At 34.8% G+C, this 20,441-nt stretch overlaps 2 protein-coding genes across 6 annotated transcripts in view; one reads left to right on the plus strand and one right to left on the minus strand.

The window, feature by feature from the left end:
- Positions 1-10,155, plus strand: part of LOC131158083 (uncharacterized) — a 40,094-nt gene extending 29,939 nt beyond the window's left edge. For 2 of the 5 annotated variants that reach the window (XM_058112662.1, XM_058112663.1), the window contains one exon: positions 9,757-10,155. In XM_058112662.1, the coding sequence (XP_057968645.1) occupies positions 9,757-9,764 (8 nt within the window). In that variant the 3' untranslated portion in view covers positions 9,765-10,155. Of the gene's footprint in view, positions 1-7,884; positions 8,482-9,756 lie in introns of those variants that run through there. The other 3 variants (XM_058112665.1, XM_058112664.1, XR_009137404.1) reach the window with 2 other exon arrangements.
- A 955-nt stretch (positions 10,156-11,110) lies between these two features.
- Positions 11,111-15,641, minus strand: LOC131158357 (probable sulfate transporter 3.4). The gene is made up of 13 exons (XM_058113169.1): positions 15,244-15,641; positions 14,737-14,785; positions 14,413-14,620; positions 14,136-14,307; positions 13,884-13,949; positions 13,657-13,770; positions 13,431-13,547; positions 13,110-13,236; positions 12,722-13,008; positions 12,412-12,602; positions 12,219-12,304; positions 12,019-12,095; positions 11,111-11,474 (listed from the first exon to the last, which is right to left on the minus strand). Exons 1-13 carry the CDS (start codon positions 15,586-15,588, stop codon positions 11,331-11,333), a joined length of 1,983 nt encoding a protein of 660 aa, XP_057969152.1. The 5' UTR covers positions 15,589-15,641; the 3' UTR covers positions 11,111-11,330.
- Positions 15,642-20,441: the final 4,800 nt, after the last annotated feature.

The following is a 20,441-nucleotide window of genomic DNA, read 5'->3' on the forward strand; positions in this document are numbered from 1 at the left end:
CATGACTACAAAAATGATTTGCATATTACTAGTGCACAATTTTTTGATTCTTTAGTGGACGTGACTCATGAATCTTCTCAATGGTCAGAAGGTAGTCCTAGGCCCACCAAAGATTTTCAATAGAAAACTCAACTTGTTGAGGATATCAAAAATGCCCATCCAAATTGTTGCATAATGGAATATCATGACTACATAAATGACATGCATATAACTAGTGCACATTTTTTTGGTTCTTCTGCTGATGTGAGCCATGAATCTTCTCAAAATGAGGTCGTAGACTTTTCTTTAGTTACCCTAAGCATTGTTGGAGCCTCTAGGCCAGAGATATGGACCTTGATTTGTCATCACACTTGGTTGTTGAAAACTTGCAATGAACAGCAAGATGAGTTGCCAACTACTAGGACGGATATGCTTGTCAATGCCCTTGCTCTTCAACCTCAATTTTCCATTTCTAACCCAAAGAGTGAGGAACAATTTGGTGCTGTAGAGTGTTGAAAATTCTTTTATCATGGAACCTATTGTTGAAAATCCTCTTGAGATTATTTCTCCTCAATCCAGTAAACTTGCTCCTCCATCCCTTTTGTCTTCTCCCTCTACATTATCCCTAACAAAATCTAGTGAAATATTGTCCATCGTCTTAGAGTATGGTCCGAATGCATATTTGCTTGAGCTGCCAATAGATTTGGATATTAAATTCATTTCTTGTTTGGAGGACTTGTTATTTTATCAGAGGACACTGCAGCCTTCTATGCTACTTGCGGTTGGACAATCTACTACATATTCTCAAATGGTGATTGACGATGCAATGCAGATCGTGCCTCCTCTTTATTTGCCTGCATGTTTGACTTTGTTCCCACACATGGAGCTATAGCTACTGCGCCATTACAAAACTCGAGGTTGAGTTTTCTCTAACAAATGTTTGATGGAGAATAACCAATGGAGGATTTTAGATGTTCATATTGTATCTAGGTTTTTATATTTTAGTTGGGAAAGTCTTGTTATTTTAGAAGTTTAGTCAATTTAGGGTTATTTTGTGTATTTAAGTACTTTAGGATTATTTTGTAATATCTTGTTTTATTGGGGCCTTTATGTAAATATGTGTTCTAGTTAGTAGTGGGTACGAGTGCTGGACATGTAAATTATTGTACAGTTATTGTTTGAATCAGATTGCAGTTTCCCTCTCTCTCTCTCTCTCTCTCTCTCTCTCTCCTTCAGGTTCTTTTTCTTCTTTGTTCTTCTCTTTCTGTTCTATCTTCCCACTGCTGCTGCTACTTCTCTTCTTCTTCTTGCTCTCTTCTTCTCTTATTCTTATCTTCTTCTTCTTCTTCTCCTCCTAATTCTTTCAATTCTATCTATATAAATAAATTCTAATATCTGTCCTACATCACTCCCCTTAGCCCTGAGAGGGCATTTAAAATAACTTAAGCCAAATGCCTCCCTTAAGGGTTATTTTCACTTCCCCTTGTCAAGCTTCTTGTTCAGAGTAGATATTTGATTATTGTGAAGATTTTCCCTTATGTCACTGTTGATAGGATAAACCCTCTTGGTAGTAAATGTGTTATAATGGACTTGATTATTTGTTCCTCCTCACATTGCTAAACTGCGTGTTATGTTCTACTATATATGTGTGTGTGTGTGTATGCATATATGGAGAGAGAGAGAGAGAGGGGAATGGGGGATAAAGGAAGAGAAGAAGAAGAAAAAGAAGAAGAAATTTGATTTTTTTTTTTTAAAAACCAAAATGGTGTTTTTGAAATTTAAAATGCTAAAATCGGAAAGGTCTGAAACCATTTACAAATATGGGGCAATCTGCAACTTCAAGATGTGGACAGAGAGAGATGGAGAGAGAGGGGGGGGGGGGGGGGACTGGGAATAAAGGAAGAGAAGAAGAAATTTGAATTTTTTTTTTAATAAACCAAAATGATGTTATTTGAAATTTAAATTACTAAATAGGAAAAGTCTTAAACCATTTACAAATATGGGGCAATCTGCATCTGGAAGATGTGGACAGCCCGAGGGCCCAGGTAAATAAGGCTTGATTGCAGAAATTGATTATGAGCAGAACAATGTTGAGAAGAGAACCAGCCACAAACAGCGTGTGAGGTGGGAACAAGTTGTAGAAAGGGGACGTCATTGCAGGCGCATGTGAGGTGTAAATGAGCTTGAGCATGCAGATGATGTATGTGAGGGAGAAAGAGGATGAGCCAGACGGAGAGCTTGGGGAGGCTCTGCCCTGAGCTGCGGCAACAATGATAGTTGCTCTGTTGGAGGGACTTCTCATCTGATCTCAAATCACTCTCTGTTGTGCCCTGCAGGGATAGTTTCATTGTCAACCTCCTTTTCTTATTTTTTGCCCATTTTTTATTCTAATTTTTTTTTTGTTGACAATTCCGTGGGGATGTTCATAAATGCATATTTATGACATAGAAACAACAAAGAAATGGAAAAGTATTATTCTTGGAAGCACAATAAATCACTTTGGCTCTGCATTGCTAAAGAAACTTAACTGGAATCAATAGATTGTGGAGACCAAGATCTTGTTAAATCACAAGTAGATCTGATCTTGGTAGATCGCAAGTAGATCTTTGTAAAAAGTGAAAATGGTAAAGAAGAAGCAGAATTCTCCAAAGGTAGTTCCCTATCACTTAAAACAGAATTGTCCATAGGTAGTTCCTTATCACTTAAAACAGAATTGTCCATGGGTAGTTTCCCTATTACCTAAAACAAACTTATATGGGATGTTACTGGTAGGTTTAGTAATGTTGTGATGTATTTTGTTCTTTAGAGATGCATAGTAGATCATTTTATTATTCACCTTTGCACTAGAGGGAAAATACTCTTAATTTCTTATGTAGATGGTATTGTGATCATAGGTGCCACAAGCCAGGCTTGTTTAGTGCATTATACTTGCCTATAAATGTTTGTCTTGTGCACATGGGATAGATAATCATCGTGTAAATACTAGTGTTGGTTTTATTCCTTGAGTAGGATAATACCTTAGTGAAAAAAGTGAATATGACTCTTTGTCACTTTGATGTTTCCTAGTGATAGAGACAATAGCATAGAAGGCTTTCTGGGGGAAGGTGAGTGTTCATTAATCATTGTACAATTCATTCGCTATTGTCAACGTGTTTAACCTACTTGCCTCCTTAGCCAAACATGTCGCTTATGGAGGTGTGATTAGTGAATTCTGTTGCTTTACAATTTGTTGCGGAATGAATTCCTTCTTTGATTTCATGGTTGCTTATTGCTTCTATTGCTTTCACAATTGCTTACTGTTCTTGCTTCATATTTGATGATTGTGAATTTGTTCATATGGTGAGACCGCGGTTAAATTTCGCCTGACAAGTTAAGCTAGTGTGCTACAACTAGTATTGCACAACCCTTCACAAGTGAAGTGTTCAACTTGTGTCAATAGGATTAGGGGATGATAGTTAAGGAATTGTAGAGTTGAAAATGTTCCCATAAAATTAGATTAAGCTTAGAGATCTTAGCCAATTGAGATACTTCTTGGGCGTTGATGTTGCTAGAGTTCATCATGATAATTCACTTTCTCATAAGTAATATGTTCTTGACCTACTATTTGAGAAACAAGGAAAAACGTTGGGTCAAAGCATGCAAATACTAGCATGGATCCAAACAACACAATGAGTTGCCATATGATCCTACACGACATAAAATATTGGTTGGAGAATTGAATTATATCATAGAGAGCCGACCAAATGTCTCCTTTTTACTTAGTCAATTTCTTGGTGCTCCACCTTGACAAACTAATCACAGAGATGCAATTTAGAATTTGTATCTCCAGAGGTACAAATCGTGCTTTGCTTTATTGAAATCATGGTCATACATAGATTTATGGTTAGACCATGGTTGTTAGAATATGAAGATTTGTAAGTTGAATTGCATAATTTGTATCAATTCCACACCAAATCGATTCAAATCTTATCGGAGAATAAAAAAAAAATCTAAATTGTCGTCAAATCTATCAATTCACACCATTTTGAACCTCTCATATCCAATTAGGGGTGTATTTGGGCCGAGTCAATATAGTGGGATACTCTCGGTTGATCTCAAAATTGTCGAACTTGATATCTACTTGGCAACGAATTCTTGAAACTCGAGCTCGACTTGATTAAGTTTGATTTGGTTATAACTAATTTTAAATACAACAACAAGAAGAAGCCTTCAATCCCACTAGGTAGGGCCGGCTACATGAATCCTTTTCTGCCAATTCACTCGATCGAGAGCGTTTTCCTCTATTAGATTGAGAGCTATTAAATCATTCCTCACTACCTCATTCTAAATTATTTTTGGCCTACTCCTACACCTTTTCATGTTAGAAACAATAACTAACTCAATCCTCCTCAAAGGTGCTCTATTAGGCTTGCGTTTTAAATGCCCAAACCTTCTAGCTGCCCCACCCTTATCTTGTCTTCTATCGGTGTTATGCCTTATTTATTATGTATATGCTTATTTTTTACCTTATCTTTTAATGTTATACCACTCATCCACCTTAACATTCACATTTCAACAACTTTTACTTTTGTTACACTTTGTTTCTTAGTTGTCCAACATTCTAAACCATAGCATAGTCAGTCTTATAACCGTCTTATAAAGCTTTCCTTTTAATTTTAAGGATATTCTATGATTACACAACACACTTGACACACTCCTCCATTTTACCAAACGTGGTTTAATTCTATGTACTGTGTCTTCTTCAATTGTCCCTTTCATTTGGGTAATAGATTCAAGATATCTAAATCTATTAGTGCTATTAATCTCTTGATTATTAAGTTTAATCTTCTCTCCACTACTACTTATATTATTGAAATTACATTTTATATATTCTGTCTTATTCCTACTTATCCTAAACCCTTTAGACTCTAATGTGGCTTTCCAAAGTTCTAGTTTAGATTCCACTCCGCTCTTACTATCATCAATCAATACGATATCATTTGTAAACAACATACACCGAGGGATCTCATTTTGAATATTCCTAGTAAGTTCATCAATCACTAGGACTCAAAGTAAAACCTTGATGTACACCTATTGTGATTGAAGAATCTTTAGATTCCCCTCATACGCTAGTCACTACTCTACTGTACGTATCCTTGATGAGCTCAGTATATTTACTGCAAACCCTCGTTTTTTCTAAGATCCATTAAAGAACTTCCCTAGGTACTCTATCGTAAGCTTTCTCTAGGTCAATAAAAACCATATACAAGTCCCTTTTCAACTTTCCTAGGTACTCTATCATAAGCTTTCTCTAGGTCAATAAAAACTATATACAAGTCCCTTTTCTTTTCTCCAAAATTTTCCATTAAGCTTCTTAAAAGATGAATAACTTCTATGTTGATCTCCCAAGCATAAAACCAAATTTATTTTCTAAAATTCTCGTTTCTAGCCTTATTTTATGTTCAATTATTCTTTCTCATAATTTCATTGTATGACTCATAATCTTAATTCCATAATAGTTATTATAGTTTTGAATATCACCTTTATTTTTGTATAAAGGTATTAACGTACTTTTCCTCCATTCTTTTGACATTTTCTTGATTTTTATAATAATGTTGAATAAATTATTTAACCAAATATTTCCTTTATCACCTAAACATTTTCAAAGTTCAATTGATATTTTATCTGATCTTTATAGATTTCCCACCTTTCATCTTTTTTAATGTCATCTTAACTTCAAGAACTCTAATTTTGCGAATAAATCTCGTATTTCTAGTCTTCTCCTCATTTGTCACTTCCAAGTCCAATATTCTATTTTGGTTTTCTTAAACAACTTATTAAAGTATCTTCGCCACCTCTCTTTTATGTCTTCTTCTCTAGTTAGGGCATTATCATTCTCATCTTTTATACATTTACTATCACCTAAATCTTTGCATTTTCTATCTCTTACTCTAGCAAGTTTATAAATGTCTTTTTCCTTTTTTTTTTTTCGTATCTAAACTAGCACATATAGTATCATAAGCATTGTGATTAGGTTCACTAATAGTTAGTTTTTTTTTCCTTTTCTTTTGTATTTTTTCTTGCCTCGTTATATTTTTCAAGATTTTCTATATTTCTACAATTTTGCTATATTTTATACCAAATTATTTTTGTTTTAACGTCCTTTTGGACTTCTTTACTTTGTAAGAATCTTCCTTCGACTCACCTAAAAACTCTTTTGCTATCCTTATGATAGAATTAGCTATTTTATTCCAAACAATATTTGCATCTACCTAATTCCCTTTAGTCCAATCACACTCTTTAATCATTTAATATTTGAATTTTACTATATTATCTCCCTTCAAACTCCATCATCTAATCCTCCTATGTTGATTTATGTTACTCTTTTTCTTTCATTTTTAAATATGTATATCTAATACTTGGACTCTATGTTGTGTAGCCAAATGTTCATCTGGGATAACTTTACAACCCTTACAAGATAGATGATCCCCATTCCTAGTTAAGAAGAAATCTATTTGGCTTTTATCGTGCCCACTTTTGAAAGTTATAAATTAATTTTAGATACATGTATAAATTATATATAATGCTTATATAATATTAAATATATGTATGAAATATATATTATATGACTTATATAACATAAAAATAACAAAATGAAAAAGCTCGATTAAGCTCATGAGTAGTATTACAAAGCTTGAACTTGACTCGAACTCGAGTAGAGTCGAGCTATTGAGCACGCATTTACATCCCTATATCCAATCATGTGAACCTGTCAAGGTTGAGTCCTCCGGCACCCCCCCTCTTTCCCTCAACTTCTTTTTAAAATTAAAAGCTGGGTATAAGGTGTTTGGTAAACCACTTTTTAGATTTTAAAAATCCAGCTTTTAGCTTTTTGGGGGAGATTGTAGAACTTATGGATTTGAAGCTTTTAAAAGCTAAAAACTAAATTTTTTCTCTACAAATTATTCTATTTCATTGTTGTGCTAAGTTTTTTTTTTTTTTTTTGTTTTTGTTTTCAAAATTTTCAAAATTTTCAATGCATTAATTGCATTTCCAAAAAAAATACATACCCATTTTTAATCATTTTAAATACTTTCAAGCATCTTACTACTTCTTTACCCAACATTAAAAGCCAACATTTTCTTTCTAGCAACTCCTTTTATAGGGGGCCCAAACATTTTTTAGAGCAATCTCAGTAAACTCCTTTTCATCAGATCCTTTCTAAAAGATCCTTTTAACCAACTGGATTTGACTGCTTTAAAACTCCAAAAACAGAATTTTTTTTTTACTGATTTTTTTTTACACTTGCCTTCCATTCCTTCTCTATGCTGGCTCCAGCTGAAAAAAAGGAGAAAACAGAACTTTCGGTCTTTTTTTACCTCACAAAACCATTATTAACTCTTGGAGGAGTCTAGTATGTTGCCAATGCCATTGAGAAGGGGTAAAATGCTGGTTGGCTAAGGTCGTATTCCTGCTTTGCTGTGTTATTAAGATCCAAAGGTTGGTTTGTTTAGTAATTATTATATCAGTTTTATTTTATTTTATTTTAAAATTTTGCTCTTTAATTAGAGAGCATATGTATGAAATATGATTGTTTTTTGTTGATGAACACTAAAATTTTTGCTTTTTATTCTTTCTGCTTTGATTCTTTCCCCTAAACGACATAAAGTCCAGTTTTTTTATACAAAAAAATAATTTTCTTGGACTCCTTCCCTTTGTATTGTTGACAGAAAGCATATATATGATTTTTTCTGTTAAATTTAAATGTATTTTATTGTTTGTTGTATGCACATAGTATATGAACGTCATTTGAAATCAGTTTTGAAAAATGTTACTGAATCTTATGATTTGATTTTTGATTCCTGAAATTTGGATATCAATTACAATTCAAATATCAAATTAACACCTATGGTTATTCTAATGTAGATTGATGCAAATTTCTATTGTGGTTTGGAATTTGAAGTATCTCCAGAGTGCATCACCAGGTGCTGTGCTGCTGTTGGTTGTAATTTGATAACTAATTGTTGTTGCACGATGAAGTATAAATATAGAGCTATGACACACACTGCATGTCAGTTGACCTGGCTGATTATTTTGCATCTAATCCAATATATCGTGAGCAAACCAAACACATTGAGGTTGACTATTGTTTTATCTGAGAGCTCCTGAAAAAATGCTATTCGTACGTTGTCAGTGAGAGATCAGAGTATCAACTAGCAGATTTGTTTACTGAACCTTCAGGAAATTCTAGAATAAATTTATATTTGTTACAAGCAGGGAACTTTTGCTATATATCCTCCTGTTTGAGGGGACTGTTAAGTGAGTTATGGGCATATCCTTCCTCTGTATACTCTTGTTTAATAGAAAATAAAGAGGAGCTAGCCCTAGTGTGTTTCTGCTGGCTCTCTCTCTCTCTCTCTCTCTCTCTCTCTGCACTACCATGTAGCAAAACAAGAGTGAATTGCTAATTTACGTTCATTTGTGGAGGAGAAAAGAAATTAATGAGGACCTGCTGAATGTTTTTCTACTTGCTTTTCTTTTCTTTGGCTTGTTTGTTTAGTGTGGTATTCATAGTTGTGCTGTGGGCATTGGGGTATTGTGTTTCTGCTGTTGTTGGATTGTATCGAGTTTTTTGTCGTGCTTGCTCATGTGGTTGGTTTTTGATTGATAAAATTTTGTTTACGAGGATAGAATTCCTTAGGACTAGCATTTCTAATATTACCTACAGAAACGAGATGCTGATGGCTTCCTACATGCTTTTGTCGAAACTCACCTCATTTTTCTGACACTTTTCTACATGCTTTTGTTGAAACTCACCTCATTTTTCCAACACTTGAATCAAAGAGTTCAATATTTCATTATTTCTTCTTCACAGAATTATTATTTTTGTTTGTTTTTGTTCACTTTTCTTTTTTCCGAGGGAGGGGTTGCCCTTTGCCTAAATTATAGCAAATATGATGGTTTTAAAACCCAGACTAGACTGGGTGGTTCAGTTACTTCCAGAAACCTTTTTTGAGGTGAACCAGTGTTTACCTGGCCAAACAGGGTGAACTGGGGTCATTGGCGGGTGAAGCTGCCACGGTGTGGCCTGCACAAAAAATTTTAAATGCTGCTTATCCTGTTGTAGCTGGAGGAATTCAAAACCAGAGGCCTTAGTCCTCCAAATGGAACGTACCACTAAATTAACCCTTGATTATTTACTCCTTAACTTTGATATATGTAACAACTAACAAGTAATGCACCTGAACACGATCCTAAGTAAAATTTTAATTGAATCTTACTCTTCTCTGTCTTTTAAAATTTGTTTATAGTATCAGATGTATATAAATATTTATTATAATGTCATACTGGCATCATGTGTTTGAGCATCAAGGCCCACCAATCTGACCTACTCGGGTTCTAAAACCATGGTATATATAGTGGCACTACATTTTTTTAGGCTTCTAAAACCATGACACGTGGTATATACAGTGATTATATATTTTTTATTGTGTACGAAAATTGAAAGATGTGCAACTCCATGTACATCTAGGAATTGAAAAAATATTCAGGAATTGAAAAAATAAATAGGACACTCCAAAAGCTGGCTCCCGTTGGCCACACGGGATTTGAGATAAACTTGTGCACTGGGATCTTCCAAATTTTAAAATGAATGATAGTCTCTTAGAAATTATTATATGAGGACCTTTATGAATAGCTGTAATATCAGTTCAATTAATTGAGATTGCCTTTTTCTTGAGATTGCATTTTTCAACCACTGCAATGTCTGTTCAATTAATTGAGATTGCTTCTATGCAGATGTTTGATTGAGCAGAGAAACTCAACAGACAAGAACAAATACCATTCTGGGACTATAGAGGGCTGGTTCTTCAATGCTTTGGGGGCACACTTGGATAAAACTCGAATCAGCTTGTACAATGCTCTACTGGCTCCATTCTTAGATTCATGGCTCTGGCGACTGGAAATTGCAGTCAGAGTGGTTAAGAAGGTGATCCGAAGAATGGGAAGATAGAACATGTAAAACTCGATTTGTTGTGGGAATTCTGCATGTAAAAGTGTACGCAGTTTTGAAGTGGCTGATGGTAATGTGATGGTGATAAGTGTTTTCTGGAAATAGAATGAGGACATGCTCAATTTGTTTAGAAATTCATTTTTTAGAGTATAAATATGATTTGAGTTTTGGGTTTGAACATGAAAGTATAAACGTTCTTTTGTTAATTGGGTGCAGTAAAACGTCTTCATTGAGCTGGAAGGGGTTACTTGTGGTTGCCTTTGGTGGCTGGTTCTTTTCCACCAGCCTAGACAATGAACCTTAACCTAACTTCTCTGCGAGGCAATATGGAAAAAAAAAAAAAGGCTTGTCTTTTTCTTGGGAATATGATGTAAACATTTGAAAGGGCTTTTGACTCTCTCTCTCTCTCTCTCTCTCTCCACAACAGTATATGGCTTCATTTATAAAAACTAGCATTCCATCTTTTCAATTTTGGCTTATTGCCTTAAATTTGCTCAGCAAAAAGGGACAAAAACTCCCTAGCAACATTCTTTTTGGGGCAGGAATTGAATTTTTTCAGTAAAATGGTTTACGGCCTTGAATTCATGGCAGCTGGTGGGGTTTGGTTTTTTGTTTGGAGAGAAGAATTCTCATACTCTGTAATTTTGTTTTAAATGAAATTCATACTTCTCTGCGAGGCAATATGGAAAAAAAAAAAAAGGCTGTCTTTTTCTTGGGAATATGATGTAAACAGTTGAAAGGGCTTTTGACTCTCTCTCTCTCTCTCTCTCTCCACAACAGTATATGGCTTCATTTATAAAAACTAGCATTCCATCTTTTCAATTTTGCTTATTGCCTTAAATTTGCTCAGCAAAAAGGGACAAAAAACTCCCTAACAACATTCCTTTTGGGGCAGGAATTGAATTTTTTCAGTAAAATGGTTTACAGCCTTGAATTCATGGCAGCTGGTGGGGTTTGGTTTTTTGTTTGGAGAGAAGAATTCTCATACTCTGTAATTTTGTTTTAAATGAAATTCATACTTCTCTGCGAGGCAATATGAAAAAAAAAAAAAGGCTGTCTTTTTCTTCGGAATATGATGTAAACAGTTGAAAGGGCTTTTGACTCTCTCTCTCTCTCTCTCCACAACAGTATATGGCTTCATTTATAAAAACTAGCGTTCCATCTTTTCAATTTTGCTTATTGCCTTAAATTTGCTCAGCAAAAAGGGACAAAAAACTCCCTAACAACATTCCTTTTGGGCAGGAATTGAATTTTTTCAGTAAAATGGTTTACAGCCTTGAATTCATGGCAGCTGGTGGGGTTTGGTTTTTTGTTTGGAGAGAAGAATTCTCCTACTCTGTAATTTTGTTTTAAATGAAATTCATGGCTGAGCTTTCCACCCAGATGAAATGTCGGCCACCGCTTCTCCAACTGTCAAGTACAGTCCATCCAACACCAATGCCTCCAATGTTTTGGACTTGTGCAGCTTTTCCATTACTGTTCCCGCCGGATTTGCCAAAACCAGCTGCTTCCACATAAAACAGAGTATACCCCATCACCATAAAAACAAAACAAAAGACAAAAACACCACCTGCATTAATATTCATGTAGTGTTTGCTGCATCATATTTATGTAGATAATGGACGATTTTTCCCCCCTTTTTTGGGATATCAGCTTTTTATTTTTTCAAGCATCTCTGTAAAAGGATTTGTTGAAGAGGAAAAAATAATAGCACTATAGAAAAAATATATATGTATATATTACGTAAAAACATCCATTGCTAAGTTATTACTCTTTGGTGGCTGTATATTTTTTGCATCTTACAAATTTTAAATTTTGATAGAAATTATTTTTATTCAAGTATATATTTGTCAAAAAAACTTTCAAATGATTGAATATTAAATGTTTCTTCGATCAAATTTTGTTCTTTATTAAATATTTTTAGCATATTATTGATTTTGTCAGAAAAAATTATAAAATCCTTGCATATATAAGATTAAAATATTAAAACTTGTTTATATGACTAAAAGGAACATTTTGAATTGATATTAAGTGCATACTCCTCTTACCAGAAGTGATTTTTTTTCCAGCTTCTTTCTGAGTTCAAAGAGTGCATCGATGCCACTTGTGTCGATGGCTGTCACAGCTGAAAATAAGTGCAGAATTGTAAGCAAGAGCAGAAGTGCAGGCAGAAATGAAAAAATCTTTAGAAGAAAACCCCTGCAGGATTCTAATGAGTTTAAGAAAAAATGAGTTCAACAAGCCATACCTGTCATGTCCAAAATTATGCATTTCAATGTATTCTCCTTGTTTTCTAATATCCATTCTTCCTCTTCCCTCACCCATCTCATTATCCTGCAGTGACAGATTCCCTCAATCAAATGACCATCACCCAAGAAGGCAATATGAAGATAGCCTCCCATGACATAAATATTAAGTGTTTTAACTCAATTTGGACAAACCTTTCTTGTATGTAAGTACAATTTGCGAAGTACATGGGAGAATCAACAGCTAGTATCAGAAACGAGGGAACCCTCGAAGCTTCCTGGTATCGGGCAAGACTTTGATACACTTGAGTACCCGGGATATTTCCTAGAACCATAGTATTTGGTCTGGTGACATGCAAGAGGATCTTGAAAACTGAAACCCCCACCTGAGCATATTTTTAAAGCCATAGCATCAGGTAGAGGCTGTACAGATATCAGGACCAATGCTTATTACTAGTCTAGGAGGAAGCTATGCAGGAACAACTTAAAATTGCAGAAAGCTTACAGCAATGGCAAGACCCAGCGGCACCGAAATGAAAAGGACACCAAAGAAGGAACATGAACAAGCCAAGAAGTCGAGCTTGTCGACTTTCCATAATCGAAATGCAGCTTGATAGTCAATTAGCCCAATCACAGCTGTTATGATGATTGCAGCTAAGATAAAATTGGGGGTGTAATAGAACAGTGGCATGAGGAACAATAGAGTCATGAGCACGGCTGATGCCATTACTATGTTCGATACTGCTGTTTGTGCCCCGGCATTGTAGTTCACAGCAGACCGAGAAAATGATCCTGGAAAATTAGTTTAAAGGGAAAAAGAGTTATGGGTCTTGGCCATGGTAGTAAAGGTGAAGCTAGAAAAGGTCAGATGAGAAGAGGGAAACTTAAATCACCTGTGGTAATATAGCACGAAGTGCACGAACCGACCATGTTCATGAAACCAATTGCCATCATTTCCTTGTTACCATCTATCTGATAGTTCTTCAGAGATGAAAATGTCCTTCCTACTGCAATTCCTTCCTGCAACATTGAAAAAATTCTGAAAATTCTTAAACCAGGCATACACAAAAAAGCAGGAAGATTTCAAGGTACGAAACTGATCATTAGAGAACTGTTGCATTAGGATCTAAAATTCTAAATAGCAGGAAGGTAATTCTAAAAGGGGCAACAAGCCAATTCAATATTTTTTATTTTTGTTCTTTTGGACAACTTACGGTGAGCGATAATATCCCAGTCACAAGGCCCGTTTTGATGGCTACTTGCAGATGGTGGCCATGGAAGCATAGCATGTTTGGTGAAGGAGGATTCAAACCCTTGGGCAACTCCCCAATCTGTTTCCAAAATTTCAGTTTAGAAGTTTAGTAAAGAACAAGAAATGTAAACAAAACAAAATATTTGCTATTGATGTGAACAAGCTTGAACTGTAAGTTTATACTTAACTGTGGAGATCCTGTGAACTTTTGATTTCAGGAAAAAGACCAGCAGGGTGGAGAGAATAACTGATGTTAATGGGGTAGCTGCTGAAATCCAGAATAGTCTTGGATTTCTCATGCTCTGTGTTAATTTTTTTTAAATCAAAATAAAGAAAACAAATAAATAAATAAAAATAAAAAGCATAAAATAATTGATCAGCAATCTATCTCTGGATGCAACAAGAAGTCACTTACAATTTTTCTTGCTGTCAATAGTAGCACAAGAAAACTGAAGCCCATTGCAATGGTTTGCCAGGACCACTGCACAACAATAGCACCCGCAAGTTTAATTTACAATATGAATAAATCTCATGCTGTGTTTCGACCGATGGATCTGAAGCCTTATGTTTTTTAATATTCTAAATTTGGGACTTCGTAAACGTGGGATTCTGTGCTTTTGAAGACAGATTTGATCATTAAGAAGAAAAGAAAGAGCGAAGATCTTGCCTCGTCAGTGTGATTGAAAACAGAAAGCAATACTTGAACTATTTGCATATTGCTGGTAAAGTGCACAATCCCAAGCAACCCTTTCAGTTGTTGCAGTGATACTATGATCGCCGCTCCAGCCATGAATCCTACCAGAGTAGCCTTTGAAAGGAAATCAATCACAAAGCCTAACCTGCAATTCATCAAAACAGTATCACTTAAAACTCAAGAAACAAAGAAAGAAAATGGGAAAAAAATAATTTCGAATATTTAGTGAAGATTGGAATGTGCATAATACCGTAGTAGGCCCAAAGAAGCCTGAAATAGACCTGCAAAGAAGGTGGCAGTGAAAGCAAGTTTAAGATACAGAATTGGGTCTTCAGCAACATGAACTGCTTCTCCAAGCATGCTGCCCATGACCAGAGATGCTATTGAGACTGGACCAACGCCAAGGTGCCTAGAGCTCCCCAGGATAGAATACATCAGAGGTGGCACAAAACTTGAATCTGCACAAAAACCCATTTCAGTGAAGCCATTAGAGCAGAGAAAAGTAAACTATTTGTGTTGATCTATAACTTGGATTCAGTAAGAAAGCAGAGTTGGTATGGTATTTGATACTAACAGAGTCCAACTATTGGTGGCAAATTTGCAAGCTTTGCATAACTAATTCCCTGCATACAGAAACCCAAATCAGAAAACAGAAGGAGATTATTGAAAAACAATCTCTGTTTTTCAGAATTGGAGTCAATGTCAGAATAGAACCTTTCTTAATAGCAATATAAATATTAGAGAATTAAAATTTACCCATGATTTTTCCCCATGTAAACTTGGAAAACAGAGCAATATAAATCGTTTTGATAAACTTGGACAAAATTACGTGAAGTTTTGTCAAAATTCGAACAATTTCAAATTTGTCCTCAAAAATTGTGGTCTCAAACGAAACAAATAAATTTTACTCACAGGCTGTCCCTTGTATAAACCAATGAAACAGAGCCACACCCCTCCCCTCCCCCCAAATCCCATTAAAGGAAGTAATGAATGTAAAACCAGCGTGATTCATTCAGGTTCATTTCTCAATTGAAAACCGAAAGCCCATTGATGATGGGATTGGATCGGAATGGAGGCTGACCTGTGGGATCGCGAGGCTTGCAATGGTGAGGCCAGAGATGAGATCAGACCTGAGGAGATTGAGAGAGTAAGTGGGAGCCCATTGGAAGATGGGGAAGAAGTACTGAAGGGCCAAGATGAATTTGGTGAAGTAAGGTTGGTTCTTGAATTTGTGGAGAGGGTCATCGTGGAAGAAGATCTCAGAGACCCTGTGCTTGAGTTTCTGAGCAGTGGTTTTGGTGGGAGGGAGGCAGACTCTGTGTCTGTGAATCTCCTCCACCGGACGAGGAGGAGGAGGAGGATGAGGCGCCGTTGCTGTGGCCTCTGAAAATGAATGGTCTTCCACTCTGTAAGAGTTTCCACCCATGTTCACTTCCACTCTCCCCAAAATACCACCCAAGTTTTTGCAAAACACTTGTATGCATGGGGCTCCTATTTATAGAGAGAGAGAGAGAGAGAGAGAGAGAGAGATTGCCTGTTAAGTGTGAAGGCCTGAAGGGTCGGTTACTTGGCAGTTAGTAGCCGGCTCTTTGTCAATTTGCATCGTCAATGGTATTTTGGTCATTTCAACATGCTGAAAAATGAGTGTCCATTTTAATTTTTTTTCTCGGTTCCGCTGATTGTTCTCGATAATTTTATTTTATTTATATATTAATCATTTTATTTTTATTTTAATTGTGAAGCATGAATAAAACAAATAATTTAATCCTAACAAGTTAATTATGAATATATAAAATATTCTAGTAATAGGTTGTCAAAATATTTAAAAAATTATAAAAATTTTATTTTTAATTTTTTTTAAAATTAAAAATTAATAACAAAAATAGAAAATTACAAAGGTAAACAAACGTAAACTGTCTTCTTCACTGCCAAAAAATGAATTATTATTATTATTATTATTATTTTAGAAGGAGAAGGCGTGTTAAGTAACGTAAACTGTTTTCTTCACTGCCAAAAAATGAATTATTATTATTATCATTATCGAAGAGTGAGTAGGAGAAGGCGTGTTAAGTGAAGTGACGTCAGCACAGTATAGTGGGTCCCGAGAAACACTTCTTAAGGGATTTGTTTAACCAGGGCTGGGTTGCATTTGGGACTAGACGACAAAATTTTGATTGCCTCTGCAAAATATTTCTTTTATGGAGATATTATCAGTACTTTAAAGAAGTATTATTATTTTTTTATTTTTTATTTTTATTGTATTAAATGAAAGCTTCATTATTGAAACTTTTTATCTCTAGTATTCTCTCCATCTTATTATGAATTGCTGTCATTTTTTTTTTTTTTTATGTAAAATATAATGAAGCAATAATAAATCTTTGGTTGAATTTTTTTTATTATGAATATAAAAAATATTTCAAAATCATAAAATCTTATTTTCAAAATTTCCCTAAAAATTTGAAATTATCGACAAAAACATAAAATTAGACAGGTAAATAAACGTATTTTCATAAACTTTTTATTTACTTTATAAAAACAAAAATCAAAAAATGAATTACTATTATTATTATTATTATTATTATTATTATTATAAATTTTTCTGAAAAGTGCATAGGAGAAGGTGTATTCAGCACAGTATAGTGGCCTTCAGAAACACGTTTTAAGAATTTTCTTAACGAGGATTGACTTGCATTTGGGACTAGAAGAGCCCTGCATAAAGGTTGAGACAAAATTACTTTATTTTGTATACATACTTTTCAATGAACATATGTGTTATAAGACTATATTTCTTTATTTTTATATAATTACTTAATTATTTGATTTTTTTTTACATATTTGCATAATTTAATTGAAAATATTTTCTCTCTAGTATTCTCTCTATCTTATTACGAATTGCTATAATTTTTTTATGTAAAATATAATGAAGCAATAATAGATCTTTGGTTGAATTTTTTTTTTTTGGCAAGAGGTAAGAATCTTATTTAGTCAAGAGAGGAATATACAAAGTAATTACAAGAGATAAGAAGTAATAACAAGAAAGAGTCGAGGATAGTAAAAGAAGAAAAAAACCTAGTCCAATAATAGACAAATGCAAACTTGCGAGTTCTTGTGTCTCTTATAAGGGATGGTTAGCTAATGAGAGAGTTAGCTTGTTGCAAAATCCCAATCTTGCAGCAGACCTCAACATTTGAAGGTTGCTTGGACTTTATCAATGATTTCCTTGGAGACAAGGCATACGAAGAAGAAATGTTTTAAGTTCACTACAAAAAATGACATTTTTAGTGATGAGATTATTAGTGATAAAGTAAAAATCATCACTTATAAAGCACTATTAGTGACGAAAACTAAATTCCTCACTGATAGTTAAGCCATTAGTGACGGATACGAGTTTCATCACTACTAATGCATTATTAGTAAATTTTTACTATTCATCATTAATAGTTTCATCACTAAAGTAGGTTTTCCCGCTCTAACTATCGTGCGAAAATATTAGCAACGATTTATTGGATATTAGTGACAAAATTTTTCGTCACTAATAAGCGTATTTTAGTGATAGTTTTTAAAAATAGTCACTAGTAGAGGTATTTTAGTTACGGTTTTTAGAACCGTCACTAAAAACTCCCCCAAATATCCCCTCTGCTCCCCTCGTGCAAAATCCCGCACATCCCAAATACCTACTTTCTCTAGCGCTCCCAGGCCGCATCCCCTCTGTAATGACCCGGAGAATTAAAATTATTGAAATAATTGGGGAGTATAAAAATGAAATGGATAATAAAGGAAAAAGGAAGGAAGGATTTTAGAAGGAATAGCAGGCCTCGTCGTGAATGTCCTGTCTTCGTTGACAAGTGTCCTTTTAGAGATCGTTGACGAACTCTAGTCCCTCGTCGACGAAGGAATCCCAAGAGAGTAAATCTTAAACTCTGAAATTCGTTGACGAAAGTATCTTCTCGTCGACGAAGTATCTATAGTGGCTCATCAACGAACCCATGTGTCTCGTCGATGAATCCATGTGGCAACAGCGTCTATAAAAAGGTCCAAAGTTGCTTCCATGTGAAGAAAATGGTTCTTCTTCGTTTCTCTCTCTAGAAATTTGATTTCTCTCCCTTCTCTCTTTGATTTTGGGCTGAATTTGACCTGGTTTGACGATCGAGAACCACCACGAGGTTCATAGGATCGTTCTCCACAAGACTGTAGGAGCTGATCGTTGGGTTGAGAGGTTTGGGAAACATCCCAAATTTAGGGTAAGTGAGTTATTTTGGGAATTTCTTAATGAATATTGTTATTTGGAGCCTAAGAAGTATTAAATAAGTGATTTTCTTAAGATTTGAGTTAGTTGGTGTTTATTTAATTAAATTAAGATTTTTAGATTTAGGATCCAAGTGAACATCGTGGGTATTAGCTCGGGGATCCTGTTGACGTAGTTCAGAAGTCAGGTAAGAGGAAATTATATATTAAATTAGGTTTTTATGAATTAAATAAAAATGGACTATGGTATATATGTATGTGAGTTTTTATGTGGGTATAAAATGTCAATCATATAAATTATGTTTTCTGAGCTTATGATTGCTTATATAGCTACGTATATGCGAAAATGAACTGATGAAAGTGGAAAATATTTTCAAGATAATTATGTAAGAAGTGAAAGGTATATATTTTTAGTAAATGAACATTAAGAGTTGATTGAGCTATTTTACAATAATATGTATGAATTTTACTGCTAAATTGTGTGATATGAGTAAATGTAAGTTTTGTGCAAATATATGTTAAATGTATGAGATGCAGGCTAAGTAAGTAAAGCATTAAGAATAAAATATGTTATGGACTATGCTGCTTGTATATGTTAATACAACCATGTAAATGTAAGACAACTAAAAAGAGTCATGTTAGCAGATTTTAACACATTTCTACATAGACTAACTGATGATGGCTAAAGACCAGCTGTAATATGAATGAAAGAAAGGAAAATGCAATGTAAATACAATGAAATGATAATGGAATGAAATATGAAATGTAAACGATGTAAATGGAAAGATTCACTTAAAGTGAAATGCAATGTTATATTTAAGCTATATGAACATGAATAGATGTGAATAGTTGAATAATAGTAGAAAGAATAATATATTATGTTATTAGAGGTATTTATGCTATTAGAACATGTTACGATTGGGTGAGGCATACTTTTTCGCTTGAGGGTTTGCTGAGAAAGGTGAGTGCGCTAGTAACTTCAGATGTGGCAGTAGCTGTATAACCTACTAGGGTAGAATGAACCTACTTGTATGTGCGGGTATATTTCCTTATCCTTGGGGCCTTCATTGATAAACTTTTGTTGAATTTTGTGAGTACGAGATCAATCTAATACTTGAGGGCTTACTGAGTAAGGTGAATGCCCTGATATGTTTTAGTTGTGACCTTCTGGTTGCCAAATATATCAGAGCAGAGGGGTGCTACTTGTATGACCAGGTAATCACCCCTATCCTTACGTAATCTTGTGGGTTAAATCTTTTGCATGTGTTTGGTTAGGCTCAGAGAATGATTTCATTGTTTATGGTAATGTTTTGTAAATGTTATTAAAATTATATTTATAAACCTCATGTTAGCCACACGCTGTTTTTAATATATTGTTTCTTCCCTTACTGAGATGTGTCTCACCCGAATATGATTAATTCTTTTTCAGGACATCCTCAAGGTCGGGCTTAGGGAGCTCGAGGGTTTATAGTCTTTTGAGAATTGTAAAGAGAAATGGTATATTTTTGATATACTGTGGGGTTTTATAAAGTTTAAGTTTATGTGAAAGTTATGGTGCAACCCCAAGAAGGGGGATGAATTGGGTATTTAAAAATTTGTTACCTAGGTCTACAGATTTTAACAACAATGTAATTAAGCCTAGGTTTAGTCTATGCAATCATTAAACAAACATACAAGTGCAGTAAATGTAAATTGCGGAAATGTAAAGAACACGCACGATATGTTATCGGGATTCGGCCAACTGTGCCTACGTCCCCGCCTTGGCCACACCGGCACAAGGATTACCACAATAATGCTCACTTAAACAGGTGGAGCGACAGCTAATACAACCAGGTCAATTCAAGGGGCTGACCTCAACCGACACACCTTAACAAGATGACGCACCTAGCTTTCCTAACCAGGTCTAAGCTAATCCGGGACTATTCCACAGGGCTAGTCTCCGTCTTCAGGCCCGTGCCTGGAATACAACCAATGTGTATAAAAATGTTTGTACACGGAAATGCGCTTCAACACAAGCAGATGTGTGCACCAATA

Source organism: Malania oleifera, chromosome 6 (assembly GCF_029873635.1).
Source record: "Malania oleifera isolate guangnan ecotype guangnan chromosome 6, ASM2987363v1, whole genome shotgun sequence".
NCBI classification, from domain to species: Eukaryota; Viridiplantae; Streptophyta; class Magnoliopsida; order Santalales; family Ximeniaceae; genus Malania; species Malania oleifera.

Bases quoted from the DNA above. Each gene is read 5' to 3' on its own strand.
- LOC131158357 (XM_058113169.1), bottom strand. From the start codon at position 15,588: ATGGGTGGAAACTCTTACAGAGTGGAAGACCATTCATTTTCAGAGGCC. The intron at 12,603-12,721 runs GTAAGCTTTCTG...AAATATGCTCAG, and splicing joins CGCTGGGTCTTGCCATTGCT to GTGGGGGTTTCAGTTTTCAA. The intron at 12,305-12,411 runs GTTTGTCCAAAT...CTGTCACTGCAG, and splicing joins TGTACTTACATACAAGAAAG to GATAATGAGATGGGTGAGGG.